Raw genomic sequence first — 21,258 nt, 5'->3', positions numbered from 1 at the left:
AAGTTTCTAGATGAAATTGGTATATGCATGTTTACACATATATGCCCTATTTTGTTAATTATTCTGATTAATGCTAAAGTGTGATTTTTTTCTCTGGTAAGGGGAATTATAATGTAAATTTTATCATTGAAAGTGAGCGAGATGAAAGTTTGGTGCAATTTTGTTTGATTGTTATCTCATTATTAATAATGAGAATGTGCAACCACGTGGGTTCAAAAGCATTTGTAAAGGAATCTCTTGCTTTTCTCCTAACATGTACTTGCTTACTTGACAGAACGGAAAGAAAAGTTATCAGAGGTGGAACAACAATTGAAGAAAGCAGAGGCAGCTCAAAGACGCAAGATGCAAGTAGAGAAGGTTGCAAGTGAGATTTAGGTATGCATGGCTGGGTGGGATTACAATCATGGGAGTTTCTAGTGGGCGTATTTCTCATAGAAAATTTATATAAAAAATTTAATGTAACTAAGTGCAAGTAGAGAAGGCTGCCAATGAGATTCAGGTATGCATGGCTATGTGTGGGTGGGTGGGGTTACAATCGTGGGAGTTTCTAGTGGGTGTATTTCTCATAGAAAATTTATATAAAAAATTTAATGTAACTAAGTGCTTATGTGGTTTTATATTATGGGCTGAGGCCATCAAGAAGATTTTAGGTTAGGACTCATTAAGGAAGAAGCGGGAAGATAAGCTACGGAAGAAAAGATATGAGATGGCACAAGTGATTTGATGTCCTGTGGCTTTGTGTAGAATAGTTGTTTCTTTCTCTTGAATCTTTCAGTTTTAGTATTAACACGTGTTTATGAACAGGAGAAGGCTGTGTTGAAAATGCAACAAGATGATAGAGCTTAGTGGAAAGGAGTCACCTTCACTAAGTGGGCCCGTAGGCTATTTTTGGCGCAAAATCTATTTTTAGACATATGGATCATGGTCTATGAGATGCAGGATGTTGTTTATGGATGATTGGTCATGTTGGGAAAAATAGATGGACTTCTATTTTTGGTTCACAGCGGAGTGATCAGAGTCTATTTTTAGACTGCCAGGCTAAAAATAGAAATAGTCAAATATTATTAGCCCTTAGTAATATTTGGACTCTAAACATTATCTTATTCTCTTGGAGCACTTCAGTTCGAGCTACGGATGTGGCACATGCAGCTGACAGAAGGAATCACGTGGTTTCTTATGTGTTAGTTGAGCTATTGCATGGAGGACTTCAGTTAGAACTCATGCATGTCAGTTCTGTGGAGTTGGGTGTGGAGTTGATGGAGTTGTGTTTAGTTTGACTTAGTTGAACTAGTTGTATTTAGTCTAACTAAAGAATACACTAGTGATGAGTTGTGTGAATTAAATATTAATTAATTCACTAATTATTAACTCATAAAGAAACTAAAGAATACATCAGTTAACTCAGTGCATGGACAGTTCAATAGAGACAGGTGTTAGAGGTAAGTGAAAGGGTGAGTTGTGACTATCAGTTGTGCATGAGATTTTGCACATGCATGGATTGAGTTATGCCAATGAGGACTGCGCAGTGTGGGCCAATACCAAGGAAATTGTAGTTTGTGCTCACGTGATTTTGGATCATCCAAGGTAAATAGGAGTTTGGATCAGCCATTCTCATTCATTCTCTTGTAGGATTGTGCAGTGGAGGCAGGCAAAGCAGCGGAGGAGATTTGAACCTGTGACTTGTTCAGATCTGAGCTAGTTTTGTGTGTAACAGGTGGAGATAGTACTGAGTACTTGAGAGGAGTATTGTACTATGTATTGTTACATGTTATCAATCATTAATATACAAATAGTGTGGGGTTTTCAGCTGTATGCTTTCCTCGGGTTACATACTATGTTAATGTGCGCATGCGATTGATGTTTCATTGTTTTTAATGCTGCTAAATTGATGATCAACGTAGAGGAGGTTATGTATTATGCATGTATTTGGCAATAGTGTATAATCGGGATAATCTTTGTGAATAAGTGTTTATTATTCAAAATTTCTACATGGTATCTTAGCTCTTTGATTTGTAGAAAAAGTTCTACAGGATATCAAAGCGAGGATTGATCATTAGATCTACTATTAAGAAAGTGTTTACATTTTATTTCTTCAGGCAGAGTCTGTAATTGGGCCAAGTAGCCTCTGGATTCGACCTTCCTTTGGAAGGTGAGATATCTGGTAAAAGCCCATACAGTCAATCTCTGTACGAGAAATACCTTGTTCTCAGGAATTCTAGATCAAAGGCGGTTGAGTTTTGAGCTGGTGGAATTCGAATTTGCAGCAGTGTTTTCTTGGTGTCAACGTCGCAATGTCTTTCAATGGATTGCAATTGGAGTATGCTCTTGAGGGCAGCTCGAATTATATTGCATGGAAAGACAGGATGGAGCAGTGTTAGATGATAATGGGCCGAAGGATTTCATAGATGCTGAAGTCCCAAAACCTACTGATGCTGCTGAAGCTGTGGTTTAGCAAAAGAAGATAGCAAAGTGTCGAAGGATTCTGTTGGAGGGCATGAAGGATCACATTGTGTCCAGCCTGCATGGAAAGGCTTCTCCATACTTGATGTGGAAAGCGTTGACAGATTTATTCCAAAGCAAGAGCGACCAGAGGAAGTTGGCGCTCAAGGATAAACTCAGAAACATCAAGTGTGAGAATGGAGACAGTATGCCCAAGTATCTCACGAAGTTCACCCAGTGCAGGGATGAGCTGGGAAGTGTGGGGGTGATTGTAGATGATGAGGACTTGGTGAGCTTGGCTCTCCTTGGTCTTCCGAAGAGTTGGCATTCCTATCAAGACTTTGTCAATGGTTGGGAGAAATTGCCAGGATGGGAGAGACTTTGGTCGAATCTTGTGCAAGAGGAGATCAGACGGAGCACCAAAGACAACTCTTCATCCATGCATGATGAGGAGAATTGTGCCTTAGCGAGGAAGGTAAAGAAGGGGAAGTAGAAGGGTTCTCTTTCTGAATCCAGTTCTTCCAATGATGGGAAGAAGATTGACAAGTCGAAGGTGAGATGCTTTCGTTGTCATGAGGTGGGCCATTTTGCTACAAATTGTCCACAGAGGAAATCCAAGAAGGGATCCGGGGAAGGATCTAAAGGTGAGGCACTTGCTTCACAGTTTGAGTTGGATTTCACACTCTTCACATGCATGGTTTCATCCATGGTGGGCAGTGGTTAGTTTCTTGACATTGGAGCTTCTTTCCACATGACCGGTGACAAGAGTTTGTTCAGTACTTTGGAGGAGAAAGATCTCCAGATACTCATAGCGATGGGTAATGATGAGAAGTATAGTGTCTTAGGTGTAGGCATGGTTATTTTTTAGAGGGAGCATGGAGCTCGCCTTACCTTGACCGATTTCAAGTGTGTACCAGGATTGGAGAGAAACTTGGTGTCGATCGCGATGCTGGAAGACAGAGGCTATGATGTAGTCTTCAGTAAGGGAAAGGTTTTCCTTAGACACATCATCACTAGATAGGTGAAGCAGATTGGTTCACGGGTCAAGAACCTGTATGCTCTTGAGGTTCAAGATGCATGTAAAGCCTTGAGCAGCGAGGCAACTGATGGAGACTTGGTGGTTGAGAGGGAGCGTACATTACCTCTCAACATGTAGAGCCAGAAGAAGTCTCAGACGATTGTGGAGGAGCCACGATTGGTGCAGCAGTTTCAGGAGGTTGAGGAGCAGCCACAACAAGGGAAGCTGAGAGGATATCGAGTAGAGACATCTACTCATGCAAAGACCTCCAGTAGGGGAAAACTTCAAGCTAGGTGGGCAGAGGGATCGCATGCAGCCATACCTCTAGGTAGGAGGTGGGGTGATGTGGATTGATTATCCCAAGGAGGAGGGGTAGGATCCTTGAGGTACCCAACCTCTTGGATGAGACCTTGCTACGGGAGCCCCGATGTGGAGTAGCAGGAACTGATTGATTGGGTAGAGACAGATGCGGATGGAGCGGCACAGAGAATGACAGTGCAGGGAATCCCAGGACAGCGCATAGCTAGCACGCTGCAGCAATGCGAGAGGCACAAGTGTTTTGCACAGTGCTAGGTGGCACAGAGAAGTGTGCAATGGTGCAAGATGCATGGAGATGGTGCAGTAGCGCAGATGTCAGAGAGGGAGCACTTGTCAGTAGTAGGTAGAGCTTCAGCATCAGAGTATGTTCCTAGCCCAACAGAGTGGTCAGTTGGGAGTGTTTTTGTTCCGAGTGTTGTTGGAGCAAGTGGATCGGGCAAATGTGTTGCATGCAGAACATTCCAGAGTTGCAGGATAGGGATTGCAGATAATCCATATCTTGTTGAGAGGGAGTGTTGAAAATGCAACAAGATGATGGAGCTTAGTGGAAAGGAGTTGCCTTCACTAAGTGGGCCCGCAGGCTATTTTTGGCGAAAAGTCTATTTTTAGACATATGGATCATGGTCTATGAGTTGCAGGATGTTGTTTATGGATGATTGGCCATGTTGGGAAAAATAGATGGACTTCTATTTTTGGTTCACAGCGGAGTGATCAGAGTCTATTTTTAGACTGCCAGGCTAAAAATAGAAATAGTCAAATATTATTAGCCCTTAGTAATATTTGGACTCTAAACATTATCTTATTCTCTTGGAGCTATGGATGTGGCACATGCAGCTGACAGAAGGAATCACGTGGTTTCTTATGTGTTAGTTGAGCTATTGCATGGAGGACTTCAGTTAGAACTCATTCATGTGAGTTCTGTGGAGTTGGGTGTGGAGTTGATGGAGTTGTGTTCAGTTTGACTTAGTTGAACTAGTTGTATTTAGTCTAACTAAAGAATACACTAGTGATGAGTTGTGTGAATTAAATATTAATTAATTCACTAATTATTAACTCATAAAGAAACTAAAGAATACATCAGTTAACTCAGTGCATGGACAGTTCAACAAAGACAGGTGTTAGAGGTAAGTGAAAGGGTGAGTTGTGACTATCAGTTGTGCATGAGATTTTGCACATGCATGGATTGAGTTATGCCAATGAGGACTGTGCAGTGTGGGCCAATACCAAGGCAATTGTAGCTTGTGCTCACGTGATTTTGGATCAGCCAAGGTAAATAGGAGTTTGGATCAGCCATTCTCATTCATTCTCTTGCAGGATTGTGCAGTGGAGGCAAGCAAAGCAGTGGAGGAGATTTGAACCTGTGACTTGTTCAGATCTGAGCTAGTTTTGTGTGTAACAGGTGGAGATAGTACTGAGTACTTGAGAGGAGTATTGTACTATGTATTGTTACATGTTCTCAATCATTAATATACAGATAGTGTGGGGTTTTCAGCTGTATGCTTTCCTCGGGTTACATACTGTGTTAATGTGCGCATGCGATTGATGTTTCATTGTTTTTAATGCTGCTAAATTGATGATCAACGTAGAGGAGGTTATGTATTATGCATGTATTTGGCAATAGTGTATAATCGGGATAATCTCTGTGAATAAGTGTTTATTATTCAAAATTTCTACAGGGTGCTAGTGCTATGATGCTTGCATCAAATAATGTGAGATGGGTAATGGGGCCTTCTGGCACAATTATTTCATTTTCTAAAAATACAGGGCTTCCGAGTATATTCAATTCTGGCCCATGCAGGTTTGATTTTAATTTTTAATTCCTTTGTATCACAAGTATTTCTAGTCTCCCATCAGTTTTGAATTATTATTAGTAATTGGCAGCAATCAATTCGCTTTTCATATTCTCCGAAGTAGCATCACATGGCTTTCACTTTGTTTCAAGTTACTTCCACAGTGGCTGATTTTTGTTCTGCTTCATGTACCTTTTCCTTCAGAGAATCACACATTGCATCTCTATCATTTTCCAACCTAGTAATTTGAAATTTCTGACCTAGGTTGTGCTTGTACTCGTACTTCTGTAGTCAACTCACTTGATAAAGTGACAACCTTGCTTTGTAAATCTTCTGAGCTTTCAGTTGACCTTGCAGCTCACTACTTAGGTGCTTCACACTTGACTTTTCTTCTTCTAATAAGGATTTCAAGGTGGAAATTTCTTGCTCTAAGCCAGCAAGGATCCCATGGCTTCTTCATATGAAATATTTAATTTTTCTTTCAACTGGTTTGGCTTCCTCTTGCTTGGAAAAAAAATCGCTTGCCTAGCAGATACCAAATATTTAAGTTTCGTTTCATTAAGTTCTTGATGCAGTTTGACCAGCTTCTCCTTTTTATCCTCTCTCTCCACAACAGCTGATGCAAGTCTCTCGATGGATGACTCTTTCAGACGCTGTCCCTTTTGAGCACTTTCAAGCTCCTGCTGAAACTCTTTGATTTGAGCCTCTACCTATAAGAGTGAATTTCTCATTTGCCCAGTCTTGGAAGAAAGCTCTGCAGACTCCTTTTCTCTTCCTTTAAGAGAAAATATCAGGCTCTCAAGCTCCTTTACTTTTTCCCATTCTTCAAACTCTTCCTCCATTTTATTCTGTCTCTTAAGTTTCTTCTGCATGTTCTCTTGCTCCATAAGTTATAGACTGATATTCTGTGTCCATGACAATAGCTAGAAGTGCAATCCTAAGATATGTCTGTGCAACAGCTTCTAAAACTTCACCTTGTCTGATCATGAACTCATCTATCATGCAGCCAATGCTTTGATAGCAAAGATACTGGCTTCATCACTTATTCTTTGAATTAGTTGCATAATATTCTTTCTCAGCATATCTTCATTTGAGGAATATTTCAACTTTCGACCTTCATATGTTTTCTTTTCATGATCTTTTAGACTAGGATCTTGATCCTTTGCAAACTCTGGATCCCATGTGGACTCACCAACATAAGCTTCCCCATCTCCAGCTAATGCAAATGAGTTGTAACTGTTATCAGTAAACCATAGTTCATATGTTGCTTCCAACTCATCGAGATCCAGTTCTATCCAGCCCTTATCTAAGCTAGCTTGTTCTTCCTGAGCCTTTTGTGCTTGTCTCAGATTTCTTTTTTGCTCTAGATTCTCTCAAAGAGAAGACATAGTAACTTCATCATCGATTTCTTCAAGGGGTGATCTCATTGACTCTTCCTCAGCTCAGCTTTGATACCATGTTAATTTTCCATAGGGTTGTATTGTTCTTTTCTTTTGGCAATTGCATTACATCTTTTACACAAAAGTCACCCCACATCATAATAACATTACATCTTTTATAGTTGTATTGTTTGAAAATTTAAATACTTGCAATATATTACAACAATTTTTTGTAAAGAATTCAAAAAAAGGGATATAGGATTTGTAAAAATATTGAAATTATAAATGCATATGGAAATCCTTCTGATATTCATCTTCAACTTTAACCTTTCCAAATTCCAATTACTTCCCTTTTTTTGATTCCATTAGAATTTATAGGACATGACTTGAGGGACATAGTGTTACGCCTTTTAGGTAGGCATCGTAAATGCTTGTGCTTTTAGTATTGAGTAATAAATTTCCTGAGTTTTCATGGACACATCACTTGGAAATCCATTCATTAGGTTAGTTTGCATGGACACATCACTTGGAACTCCATTCATTAGTTTAGATTGGGTTGTAAGCTTCAGAATGATTTGAACAAGGAATCATTGCCATCAAAAGTCATCATGTTAAGAGAATGCATAATGGTCAATCATCAAGGACAAGTGGTGACAAAATCCATGTTGTGTTAAAGGGAGTATCAATGTTTCAAAGAGGAAACAACTCTTCACAAAGAGCAATGCCAGAGTCGAAGAGCTTCATTGGCTCTCTTATCTCACTTGGCTTTCTTTAAGGCATCCAAAGGTGCAATTTCTGTACCCAAAGTGATCCTAAACATTCCCAAACTTCTAAATAGATATTTGACAAGTAATAATCAACACTAATTAGGTGAGCTACATTCATATTATCCATCACGAAGAAAAGAAATCAAATTGCTATAAACACAAAACCTGATTGCACCAATGTAAAGTGCATGAAAAATATGCACTTTCAATAAATGATACTACAAAAAGTGCTTGTATGGCTAAAGACTTGCATTTCAAAAGGTCCAAAAATGAGGATTAGAAGGGGTTTCCTTAGAAAAATGAGTAGTAGCAAGCACCACACAATGAAATTTCCAGAAACTAACTACACCACTGCATAGAGAATGAAAAAACACTCTTTGCAAAAAATTGCACTTGAAGTGGACTTTTCATGTTTGAAATCACCATAAAAAATTGAAAGTTCAATGAAATGGGTTCTTCAAAATGTTGATGTGGTAGATCATAGATGACATAGTAGCACATGGCAATGACTCATAGCAGAGTTATGTGTCTTTGTCAAATCACATGCTTGCAAAAGTGGCACTGCTCTGGTGATGGCATGTGGTAGGTGACATGGCAGTCGTCTTGTAATTGTTGCCATAGAAGGCAATGTTTGTACCATGTGGCAGGTAATGCTATTAGGATGTTGATGTGTTACTTTGCATGGTAGTCAACATGCCCTTGTCGTCTTCTAGTTGTTTGATCCAAGTGGATATTGGTGGCCACCTGCCAAGTCCACCTGGACCCCCACCATTGTCTTTCTCAGCATTTTCAGTTTCCTTAATTGTAGCACAACTTACTATATTTAGCAGTTCTTCAGGTCCTGAACTTCTGGAGCCGTTTTGAGGCCCTAAACGACGTTTTTTGGGGAATCCGGGGGCAACACGAGTCCATGGAATGGACTGGTGTTGCCCGTTCCAACAATGATAGTGCTCGGATAGATCTTTCTAATGAGCTATTGTACGCGTCAAACGGAGATCATATGCCAAAGTTACGACCCCGGGAAGTTGATGTACCAACTTACCCCCAAACGGGGCCCACAGTTTGGCGTTTCATCTCCTAGGGTTAGGTTTTGGAATGTTAAGGGTTTTTCCATTGTTTCTCAATAATAAATAGGCCTTCGAACCTCATTGTAACACAGTTTAGAGGCATGTAGCCATCACATCTCTTCTCAGAGATAAGCTACCATCGCCCTAGCTAGTTTATTTCCATTTCTGTTTGTAAGCATATTTCAGTATTTTCCATTAATGAAATGAAGTATTATTTCCGCTGCATCTTTGTGTATATGGTTATCTCTGTAATTTGTTGCGTTCCTGTTTAAATCCGGATCAGTGGTATCAGAGCGGTCTGCTTTTTCTCTGTTTTTCTTTGCATGTCCCCAACAAGGTCGGGATATAAGGAGTTAGGGCTTGAACTGGTTGAACCTTTGCAAGACCAGCCTCGCAAATCCCAATGGCCTCCCATGGCGGACGAGAAGAAAGACGAGGGGGCAGGAGATCCCATCAAAATCTTGCTCGAAGAAGCGCTCGAGCGACAACGGAACGCGATGATGGACAGCTTTGCGCAGATCCTTCAGCGGCTACCCAGAAGCGGCGCATCGGCTTCCAGCAGCTCCTCTGGAAACGCCACACCCTTTAAGGTACAAGTTAATTTTGAAATCCCCATATTCGAGGGTCAGATAGACGCCGATGCCGTAGATAAATGGTTAAATCTGCTAGAGGGTTATTTTTCTGTTCATGAATTTTCGAGTCGGGAAAAGATTGTTTTTTCTCTTCTCAAAGCAGCCCCCCACGTCAAGGACTGGTGGGAAACCTACTGCGAGCAGAAGGATGAAAGTACTGGCTCACTATTTTCAGCCGCACCCACCTGGGATTCGTTCCGGGATGCCATCAAGGAGCAGTACTACCCTGTCGGAAGCTATGAGGATGAATACATAAAGTGGACCACGCTGCGGCAGGGAAGGGACCAAGATGTGCCGGAGTTCACCAATCTTTTCCATACCCTTCGCACAAAGTTGGGTATCAAGGATTCGGAGCAACATTTGATACTCAAATACCGTGGCTGCCTGCACAAGTACATCCAGGAAGAAATACAGTTCCTAAACATCCCCTCGCTCGGCGCAGCATACCGGTATGCCGTCAAGGTCGAGCAGAAGTTTAAACAAAAGAAGCGAGACTTTGGATCTGCGAATCCAAAGCAGGGGAAAGGTGCCCCTAAACCACAGAACAAAGGACAAAGCCAAGGCGGGACAGCCCAAGACAACCAGCCGAAGCTGCAAGCAAAGAGCAACGCCGCGAAGCCGAGAAAGGACACTGGAAAATGGTGTGAGTTCCATAAGAGCTCCACTCACAACACAAGTGAGTGTCGGGCCAAGCAGTCACTGGTGGCTGAGCTAAAGGTTTCAGAATCAGATGCATGTTCCGACTCTGAGTCAGAACCCGATAAGGGGTATGAAAAAGGGAAGCAGATCATTGATGCGGATCCCAGCGCCACTGTTGCTACCGCAAAGATCCAGAAAAATGAACCCGAAGATCCAGAGGAGGAGGAGCGTCTCTTCCACTCCCAGATGTGGGTAAAGGGCTCCCCGATACAGTTCATTGTTGATAGCGGGAGTCAAAAGAACCTCATTTCGGCAGAGGTCGTGAAGCGGTTGGGCTTACCGACCACAGCACATCCACAACCATACACCATTGGGTGGCTTCACCAAGGGCGAGATCTTCGCGTGAGCCAGCAGTGTCGCCTTCCATACAACATCAAGCCCTTCACGGATGAGGTATTGTGTGACATTGCTCCCCTTGAAGTTTGTGATGTATTACTAGGACAACCATACTTGTGGAAGCGACATGCTGTGTATGAATCAAGGCCCCGTGCTGTTATTATTACATTGGGAAATAAGTTGTTCAGGATACCAGAGGTAGCACCACCTGCCGCCATCTCTTTGATTACTGCAAAACAATGCAGTAAGATCATTTCCAAAACCAGGAAATTTGTTTTCCTGATGATACGCCCTCAAGGGAAGAAGAAGACAGTGGCCGCGGCCTCCAAACGGGGTCCCTCTGCACGGCAGCTACAGATGGACAAGATTGTGGAGGAGTACGAAGACATCTTCACCTCCCCGGCAGGGGTTCCTCTGCACTGTCAAGTCAAGCACTCCATCGATCTGACCCCAGGTGCGCCGCTACCCAATGGACCAATTTATCGGCGCTCCGTTCTGGAGAACAATGAAATCAAGAGGCAGATTCAGGAGCTCCTGCAGAAAGGTCACATCCGTCCGAGTTCTTCGCCTGTGGGAGCCCGATAGTGTTGGTACAGAAGAAGGATGGGACGTGGAGACTCTGTATTGACTATCGGGCGCTGAACAAGATCACTGTCCGTAATAGGTACCCGATCCCGCGGATTGATGACCTCCTAGACCAACTAAAGGGGGCGAAATATTTCAGCAAGATCGATCTGAAGTCAGGATATCACCAGGTACCAATTGAACCCTCAGATGTGTGGAAGACTGCCTTCAAATCCAAGGAGGGCCTCTTCGAATGGTTGGTCATGCCTTTCGGATTGACGAATGCTCCTGCAACCTTTATGAGGCTAATGGATGACATCTTGCGGCCATTCACCAACTCCTTTGTAGTAGTATACTTGGATGACATTCTGATCTTCAGCCAGAGTTGGGAAGAGCACCTCCACCACATCCGACAGGTTCTCCAAACACTGCGGCAACACAAGCTATGTGCCAATTTGGAGAAATGCACTTTTGGCATGACCGAGGTTCAGTATCTGGGATACATCATTGATGAACAGGGGGTGCATGTCGATCCAGCCAAGGTCCAAGTCATTCGGGATTGGCCCTCTCCAACCACTCTAACAGAGCTCCGCAGCTTTCTAGGTCTTGCCAACTTCTACCGCAGGTTTGTGTTGGGATTTTCTCATATTTCTTGGCCCTTGAGTCAAGTCACCAAGGGCGGGGCGAAAGCAAAATTCTTTTGGTCTGAATCTCAACAGAAGGCATTCAGGGAGTTGAAGGATCGCCTCTGCACGGCACCAGTGCTCGCGTTACCAGATTTACAACAACCATTTGAGGTCGAGACAGATGCCTCTGACTATGCTATTGGGGCAGTCCTTACTCAACATGGACATCCAGTGGCATATCACAGTGAAACACTTTCAGACACAGTCCGGAAGTACCCCACTTATGATAAAGAGATGTATTCCATTGTACAGGCCTGCCGACAATGGAAGCATTACATTTTGGGGAAGGAAACGGTCATCCACACAGACCACCGACCTCTGCAGTTCATACAGACCCAAGGGAAATTGCAGAATGATCGCCATCAGAAGTGGTCTACATACCTGCAACAGTTTCACTTGAATATCAAGTATAAAAAGGGCAGCACCAATAATGTTGCAGATTGCCTCAGTCGACCACCGATCATGGCGCTAACCACCGTGCTCAACTCTTGCGGGCACGAGACTTCTGATTGGCCACTTCTCTACAAAAGCGACCCAGAATTCGGCCACACATACCAGACACTCTTGGAGGGTCGGCAGGTTGCAGATTTTCACCTCCAGGATGCCCTATTATGCCACCTCGGTCACCTTTGTGTTCCTTCAAGCGAGCGTGCCAAGATGATTTGGGAAGCACACTACAGTCGGGCTGCTGGGCATTTCGGGGTCGAGAAAACAGTGGCAGTACTGCAAAACTATTTCTATTGGCCGAATCTTCGACAGGATGTTGGGAAGTACATCCGATCATGTACTGCCTGTGCCATTGCCAAACCGACCATTAAGAAGCAAGGCCTCTATACCCCGTTGCCTACCCCTAGTCGACCTTGGGAATCCATCTCCATGGATTACATGTCAGGCCTTCCTTCCACTAAGCATGGAAATGACTGTGTTTTTGTGGTCGTCGACAGGTTCTCAAAGATGGCCATTATGATGGCCTGCAAGAAGAATATCACAGCAGAAGCCACTGCTAAACTCTTCTTTGAACGAGTGTGGGTGCACTTTGGGATCCCACAGTCTATCATCTCAGATCGGGACAGTCGGTTTCTCAGCACCTTTTGGTCCAGTCTCTGGTCAATGCTGGACACCAAACTCACGAAGTCCACAGCCTTCCATCCTCAAACTGATGGCCAGACAGAGGTTGTCAATAGGATGATTGTGCACATTCTGCGCATGTATAACTCAAAGCATCCACGCACATGGGACGAGAGCCTCCCCTACGTTCAACACAGCTACAACCGAGCTCTTCACAGCTCCACTGGCCATAGCCCTTTTCAGGTGGGTTTGGGATTCCAGCCACTATGCCCCATTGATGTGGCCATGCCACTTGCAGCTACTCACATGAATTCAGCTCATGTCCAGTCCGAAACAGATAAGGCCACCAGCTTCATTGAGCGCATCCAACATATTCGCCAGCAGGTCCATGACATTCTTGAGAAATCAAATGCCAAGTACAAGCAGCGACATGATCAACATCGGGTGCCACACAAGTTTCAGGTGGGCGACAAAGTCTGGTTGCATTTGCAAAAGGAACGCCTTACTGGAGCCTATCGGAAATTGAGACCACTCCGATATGGTCCTTACACCATTACTAAGGCTATGGGAGACAATGCATTTGAGCTCAGCATTCCCCCATTCCTTGGCCTGCACCCAGTATTCAATGTGGACCGCCTTCGGCCATACTTTCCACCATTGCTAGACACATCCGACATTGCAGAACAGCTCAAACCCACATAATTAAATCCATATTGCATGGAACAAGCTGCAACTGATCGGATCATGGACACACAGATCAAGAACACTCGCCAACAGAATATCCAACTGTATCGAGTTGTCAAAGCGGGCCAACTCCTTCAGCAGGGCAAGTGGCTCACCAGGGAACAAGTTCAGCAGAAGTTTCCTCATCTCATGGAGGAGCTCAACGCAATGGGGACCATTGCTTCCTAAGGGGGGAGGAATGATCCAGGTGGATATTGGTGGCCACCTGCCAAGTCCACCTGGACCCCCACCATTGTCTTTCTCAGCATTTTCAGTTTCCTTAATTGTAGCACAACTTACTATTTTTAGCAGTTCTTCGGGTCCTGAACTTTCGGAGCCGTTTTGAGGCCCTAAACGACGTTTTTTGGGGAATCCGGGGGCAACACGAGTCCATTGAATGGACTGGTGTTGCCCGTTCCAACAATGATAGTGCTCGGATAGATCTTTCTAATGAGCTATTGTACGCGTCAAACGGAGATCATATGCCAAAGTTACGACCCCGGGAAGTTGATGTACCAACTTACCCCCAAACGGGGCCCACAGTTTGGCGTTTCATCTCCTAGGGTTAGGTTTTGGAATGTTAAGGGTTTTTCCATTGTTTCTTAACAATAAATAGGCCTTCGAGCCTCATTGTAACACAGTTCAGAGGCATGTAGCCATCACATCTCTTCTCAGAGATAAGCTAACATCGCCCTAGCTAGTTTATTTCCATTTCTGTTTGTAAGCATATTTCAGTATTTTCCATTAATGAAATGAAGTATTATTTCCGCTGCATCTTTGTGTATATGGTTATCTCTGTAATTTGTTGCGTTCCTGTTTAAATCCGGATCATTGTTTGCAGGGCAGAGTTTAGTTGGTCCCACTTTGCAAGGCGTTTGACATGCTTATTAACTTGGCAATATAATGTCTCGACTTGGCAAGGTGCTAGATGCTGATGAAAGGAGACATTGTGCTAAGGCAATACCCCTTTCATTTCCAAAATATCGATTGTGGACTTGTGGGTTATGGGCCCATTTTTCTATCGGAAGCATTAATTAGCACTGTTGCCTTAAAAATTGGGACAACAACAGTCAGCACAAGTACACAGAAATACATGGAAACCCGACCATGAACCCTAAGGCCGGATCACAACCCGCCAGCACTTGATTCTTGTGAAAGTGAGAGTTAACCTCCACCGTTTGATCAACCCTTTGATCTGACGGTCCATAGTCCATCGCAACATCACAAATCTCGGCTCATCGCAATATCGTAAATATGGGTTTATCGTAGACCCAAACTCTTTTATCGAATGCAATTTGCGATTAAATCTCCACTGTGGATCTGGTTCTTGATCTGACAGTTGTCACAACATCGCATGAGAAACTTGTGCAATGTTTAGCCACCCTTTCGGAGCCAATAGGACTTTAGATTGCGATTTATAAATTTTCGGGTCCAGTTTCTAGATTAACTTCCGTGCCTATTCCAACCCAATATCTGTTGGATGACGGAGACCTTAGATCCTGCGGCTAGCAGGACTTCTATTAACACACAATTTAACAATAGGCCAACCCCCGTTGTTGACTGTGGTGCAATGCGTTGAAAATGGAATCAACGGTTGGAAATGAGTGCGGGACTTTAGTCCTGGATCAAGAATTCATGCACTTCTACTCCCGTAGTCGAATGATTCGACGGCTCTTCTTCTGCACTTCTTCGCATATGATGGAATCTACATCAACACTTAATTAACTCTGCCATTTCTACTCGACACTTCACACAACAATTGACTTGTTTAACTTTGGATCGCCATCGATCCTCACAGTGATCGATGGTCGATCAATAAACCCGTAAACACAGAAATTAACTCAACAACGCATATATACACAACATAACTTGAAAAGGCATAAGTACACAGATACATGGAATTCACACACGCATGCATATTTATATTATACAGAACTTGATTACATTCTAAGGCATTTCAGCCTTAGTCACACTTTCCCCTCTCAACTACATTGAATCCACACCTTGTTTACACAAATCTCTATCTGTCGCTCCATATCCTCACTTCCTTACACATATTCTATTATATAAGAAGTTACAAAAGGGGGGCATCGCTTACGATCCATGAATTTCTCCCACAATCGCTCAACAAACCCCTAAATCTCTCTATACACATACATGGCAGATTAAATTACATTAAATAAGTCTTCTAGAGACTTTATCCATTCCATCATTTTAGCCCTGTTTTAACAGAATTTGCCTCTTGGTTTACACGTTTGTCCACGTCTCCTCCTTCTCAGCTTTGGATTCCTCTTTTAATGAAGAGTGCTCAGATGCTCCTGCATCAGATGTGCCTGTTAGCTTTAGCCATATATTGTCTCCATGTGGTAGGGGTGTACGGTCGAAGTGTTTGGTTTGGAAAACAAGCAGTGATCTTTAGTTTGTAGGTAAGATTAATGCTTGAAGGGGTGTGATATCTAATAATTACCAACTATGGGCAGTGTGATTGAAGTAACGGTTGACAGAACCACTTGAAATGGGGGGTGATTACTAAGGAAATTGTTGTCTACAGGGAGGGCATTGGTACCAAGGAGGATGCTTCCATTGGCATGGATGGTTGAAAAGGAGGTTGGGGGTGGGGGAGCGATGGGGTGGGGTATTTTGATAGAAAACAATACCCACAAGGAGAAATGTTGCATGACTACTACAAAGAGAACCATGTTGTGGGAGGAGCCTGAAACTAAGAAAAAAAGGTTGCTAGAAAAAGGTGAGGAAATAAAGTCAAGGACTGTCAGGAAGCTAGTGAGGACCTTGGGGTTTGTGAGCAGCAGAGGTCTGAGAGACCTAAAACAACAGTGCATTGCCAAACAATATTAGGGAACACCAAAATAAGGCATTGAGAAAGCCAAAATAATTACGCAATTACAAGAATAATACCAAAAAAAATCTTTATAAAATCAATATTTTGTTATCATTACCACATTTTAAATGGATGGCCATGAGGGAAATCTTTAGATTTTAGGCAAACAAAGACTTTTTGATGAAATGAAAGACATATTTGACTTAAAGGACTACTTTGGATGCAATGGAACAATCAAAATTCCATGATGCACTGATTTTGCAGAAAATGGGGAGTAGGATTGGATCTTTAAGAGAAATTAATAGGAGCTCAAGAGGTTTGATTCTAGAATGGAAATAATGGTTCTAAATCTCACTGAATACTCGAAAACTACCAAGTCTTATCATAAAAATAGAGAACAACACTTCACAAAGAGAAGAAAGCACATTGTAGCTATTGTAAGCTACCTCGATCTTTGAATAGAAAGGAATTAACCTCACAAGCAATTTGATGCCATGATGAAATCAATATTTGGGCAATCACAGGAACTAGCACCACAAAGAAATAGGTCTTTGGTCATCACAGGAAGTTTTACATGGTATAACCCTCTGAGAGGAAAATATCCACAAATCAATTAAGCCATTTATATATAATCTATAAATCTATAATCCATTCTTAACCTATAATTCTGGTTTTTCATCTATAAATCAACAAGCTTCTGTATTAATTAGGTACTTGGTTTGGTTTACCTGAAGAATGCCTAGTGTTAATTAGCCACAAGGGTTTTTGTAATTTCAATGTTCATGTAAGAATTGGATTTTTTGTAATATTTTTGCATGATAACTTGGTTTGATATGCAAGTAAGATTTATTTCAAGTGGTGCGAGGAATGATCATAACCTGCAGAATCAACTCTTAATTTCTTGTACCTTTGGATAACATGTCATTTTTTTTATTTGAATGTTATTATGCTATTTTTTTGCAAATATGCTAATGCAAGTGGAGCATGCAATGATGTGTATGAATATGTAAGTAATAGTTGCAATTTCTGAGGTAACTCATATTATACTTTTCTGAATTGGTGATTTCATCAATCATTATTGGCCTAAAATAATTTTCAAAGCATATTTTCTTCAGATCAAATCAATTGGCAAATTTAAGGAAACAAAACGTACTAAGGGTATCTAAACATCAGATATCATAATGCGCATGCTGAAAGACTACAATGAATATGTAATGCGCAACTTGGCTCGAGGTTACACAAGGAAGGACCTTGGAGTCAGCTATGTGAAGGTCAGTTTATTCGTGCAACTTAAAATTAGTTGGATTTTATAAGGTCTCAGAACTTCACAGATAATATTTCTGATCAGTTGTTCATTGGTAAATTTTATAGCTTCACAACCTCAGTACTAAGTAGCTACTTAAATCTTTACATCTATCACAATTCATCTGTGTTTTGTAACTTTGAACTTTTCAGATTATCTACGTCAATTTCTGTGTTTTGCAACTTTGCACTTTTCAAATTCAAAAAGTTCAAAGTTAAAAAACAAAGAGAAATTGAGATAGATGTAATGATTTAATTACCTACTTAGTACTGAGGTTGTGAAGTTATAAAATTTACCAATTAACAACTGATCAAAAATATCATCTGTGAAGTTCGGAGACCTTATAAAGTGCTCTGAACTTTTGAAATTCAAATTAGCCAAAGACTTCTTGATGAGGTTAATATTATCAATCTTTGCTCAACATGCTAAAGCGTATCTCTTAGGTATCATTGATCATGATTATCCAATAGAAAGAGGTCTAATATGCACTGCTTAATGGGAAAGACAATTAAGAATGCAAGCTAAATTTCCTTTCTGCACCAAATTTCAATTTGCTCTTCAACTTTCTTCATTTATGTCCCACATTGATATGTGTTGTAGTTTTTTTATGCTTGATAGTGTTATACTATAATATATTACCATGCCCTCCTCTTCATTTTTGTTCTTCCTCAAGTTATCTTCATTATCTCTGTCTGTGACTACAGTAAACTATTTATTTGTTCACTTTTTGTATGCTTTGTAACAAGGACATCTATGTTCTGGGCTTCCAATCATTAGCTTTATCATGAATCTCCAAATAATTCCACAACACTTCTTCTGTAGCCATTTTCCTAAATACAAATGGCACCTTCTGTTACTTATAAATGATTTCTGCGGTGTTTATGGCAACATGGCATGGTTTTTGCAGATTATGAGAGATTGCATAATGGGTGATTTTTCTATATGAGTAACAATTAATTGGTCTCTAAAGGCATTTTCCAAGAAATGCAAACTGAATTGTTTCTAATGTTGAGCATGTGCGACATTTTGTGCTTAAAAGTACTTGTGCCTTTGGGAAAGAAAGTATGGGTTTATGTTTGCCATCCTATAGGGTGGCATGTGTTTCCTTACAATGGCCATATAAGCTTTACAGTTATGATAATGTTGTAATCAATATTTTTGTGTTTTTTACAGGAAAATCAATTGAGGGTCAACATGAGCATAACTAAATTGTGTCCAAAGGTGAAGGAGCAACAAGAGCATGTAGGGAAAAATGTATGTTGTTTTATTGGTACTTTTTCACTTGAAGTCTTTCTTTGAGTTGATGCAAATTAAGTCAATTCATTTACATGGTTTTTGATTAGATTCCTTATTTTAGCAGGCAAACCACTGTCATAATCATTCTCTACTTTTGTTGGATTTTTGAAAGTTTTCAGTCTTATTAATGAAAAATATGTACATTTGCAGTTACATATCATTGCCACAAGAGCTGGAATACATCACAGTGAGTGGGTTGAAAATGTAGATAGATGGGTGGCTGGTTTTCTAGATAAGTTTGAGGAGGGGTGTTATTTAATGGTGAGCATTGTTGTTATGATTCTAGAATATAAAAGTTTGCTTGGGTGTTGAGGTCAATTTTTTTAGTATTTCAAGTGTTTATTTAGATGTGGTATTTATCATGTCTTACTTGCATGAACATGCAAATTTCTTTAGTTCATCTGTTGTCAGTCTAGAAGTTAGTGTATCAAAGAACTTGTAAGCCTGTGACCATGTTTCTGGGACACGGGGACACAGGATGGGTAAATGCATCCCAGGGACATGTGGAGAAATCCCCCAAATTTTAGGAAATGTCGTGGGAAAAGTCAGTGTCCTCAGCAAAGGGGATACTGTTCATAATAAATATTGACATTTGCGTGTAAGTTGTAACAATCACACTATTTTGTGTTCTTTTACCTCTTACAAAGGCCATTGGGAAAAGCTAATTGGGGGGAGGCACCCCACTTTTTTGGGGAAGTGCCCATATGTCACCACAAAATGGAAATTATCCCCATTTCTTGGGAAACATCCCATCTCGTGTCTCTCTGAGTTATTAGAACCGAACGAAAACTGGTGGAACTGGTTGGTCTCATTGGTGGCACAAAATCGGAAAAGGCTGGTTTAGTATTGGATCAACCTTTTTTCACTGAATCGGCAGGTTTTGTACGTAACAGGCCAACTCTGTACAATGCAACCAAGGACCCTCTTAATGAAATTTTTTGTTTTTTTTTTTAAACAATAATTTATGAATGGGGCAGCCTAATTCAACTGTAGGGTGTATGAAACCTGTTGGTTCTGTACCAAACTGGTCTTTTTTCACCAAAAGGGCTTGTTCTGTACAAGGCTGGCCAATTCTGTACATTGCAACCAAGGACCCTCGGAACACAATTTAAAAAAAAACAATAATTTATGAATAGGGCAGCCTAATATTCAACCCTAAGGCCCTAATAATGCTATGTGATTAATGGTAATGTTAAATGTTTAAATTTTCATATTTTTATTTAAATTTTTAACATTACCATTAATTGTTTCAGGATGTTTGATAGTGGTTCCAAGTTATCAATTTGATTGAGGTTTAGATTAATAAAGCTTTAACTATTTTTAAGGTTTGAAAATGGAAGCATCAGATGGAAACTGTCATTAAACAGATGAACCAACAAGTATGTATGATTGGGGTGTTTCTAGAATAGCCTAAAATACAACTGTTTTGCAAGTAGAATATTTTGAATGGATTCACATTTTTGTCAAGTTTGCTTGAATGACTGGAAACTGCCTAAATCAAGACATAGTTTCTACTTCATGTTAAAATCATATGACAATAACAAAATTCTAGTAGCATCTACACCCCACAGTAGACTGGGATTGGTTTCATTATTTCAAGGGTTGCATATGCTGGAAAATTTCACACAATCCGTATTTACAAAAATCACAATAGAGGGAAGGTCACTCTTTCTCACATCTATGGAGGAATATCTTTTTCTTCCCACACCTACTTGTTCCACCATATATTAAGAAATTGTTAAACTGTTACAAAATGGCCCAAACAGAGGGAAGGCCCCATAAAGAATTTGTTAATACCTTCTAGGATAATAATGTTTAGCCAACACTGTTATATTTTGTTAAGACTCAAAGAGAAAATGGTGAAGTAATTGGAGAAAATCGTGAAGCAATTGCTGACAGAGAAATTGGGTATGAAGCCATGATGCTGCTAGAACTTTGGTTGTCTCGACTCTCAACTCTCCCCGCTTTTGCCTCTTTGCTTCAAGGTAGCAAGCTAATAAAAAGACCATATTTTGTTGTCATGCAACATTTGGAGTTTTGTGTGGTGACCCTTGCATGGTTATGATGGTGTTCACTCCATGTAAGCAACAATGCTGCCTCACCTATTGGAAATAAAATATTTTAACATGACCCCACATAGTGTCAAATACTAGTCACCAAGGTATTAAAACTCTTATGATTCTTGGGAATACCTCTCATGAAGCCCCATGGACTTGGCTGCCAAGAAGAAACCTTCTCATAGGGACTAGATGCTTGTTTTAACATTGTGTGGTTTGTATTTGGCTGGCCCTTGGAGGGAATATCTTGATTTTTAACCTAATTGTCTTTTTTGTT

The 21,258-nt window shown here is 41.1% G+C and overlaps 1 protein-coding gene across 2 annotated transcripts in view; it reads left to right on the top strand.

Moving 5' to 3' along the window:
- Positions 1–21,258, top strand: part of LOC149175486 (uncharacterized) — an 85,757-nt gene that overhangs the window by 28,840 nt on the left and 35,659 nt on the right. For both annotated transcript variants that reach the window (XM_089419689.1, XM_089419688.1), the window contains exons 4-5: positions 18,802–18,882; positions 19,075–19,185. In XM_089419689.1, coding sequence (XP_089275815.1) covers positions 18,802–18,882; positions 19,075–19,185 — 192 coding nt within the window. The remainder of the gene's footprint in view (positions 1–18,801; positions 18,883–19,074; positions 19,186–21,258) is intronic.

The sequence above is a fragment of the Pinus tabuliformis genome, chromosome 4_1, assembly GCF_031772625.1.
Source record: "Pinus tabuliformis cultivar Carrire ecotype Pingquan chromosome 4_1, CPIR1, whole genome shotgun sequence".
Taxonomy (NCBI): domain Eukaryota; kingdom Viridiplantae; phylum Streptophyta; class Pinopsida; order Pinales; family Pinaceae; genus Pinus; species Pinus tabuliformis.
Note: the sequence above shows the minus strand (reverse complement) of the source record. Positions and strands in the feature narration are given on the sequence as shown.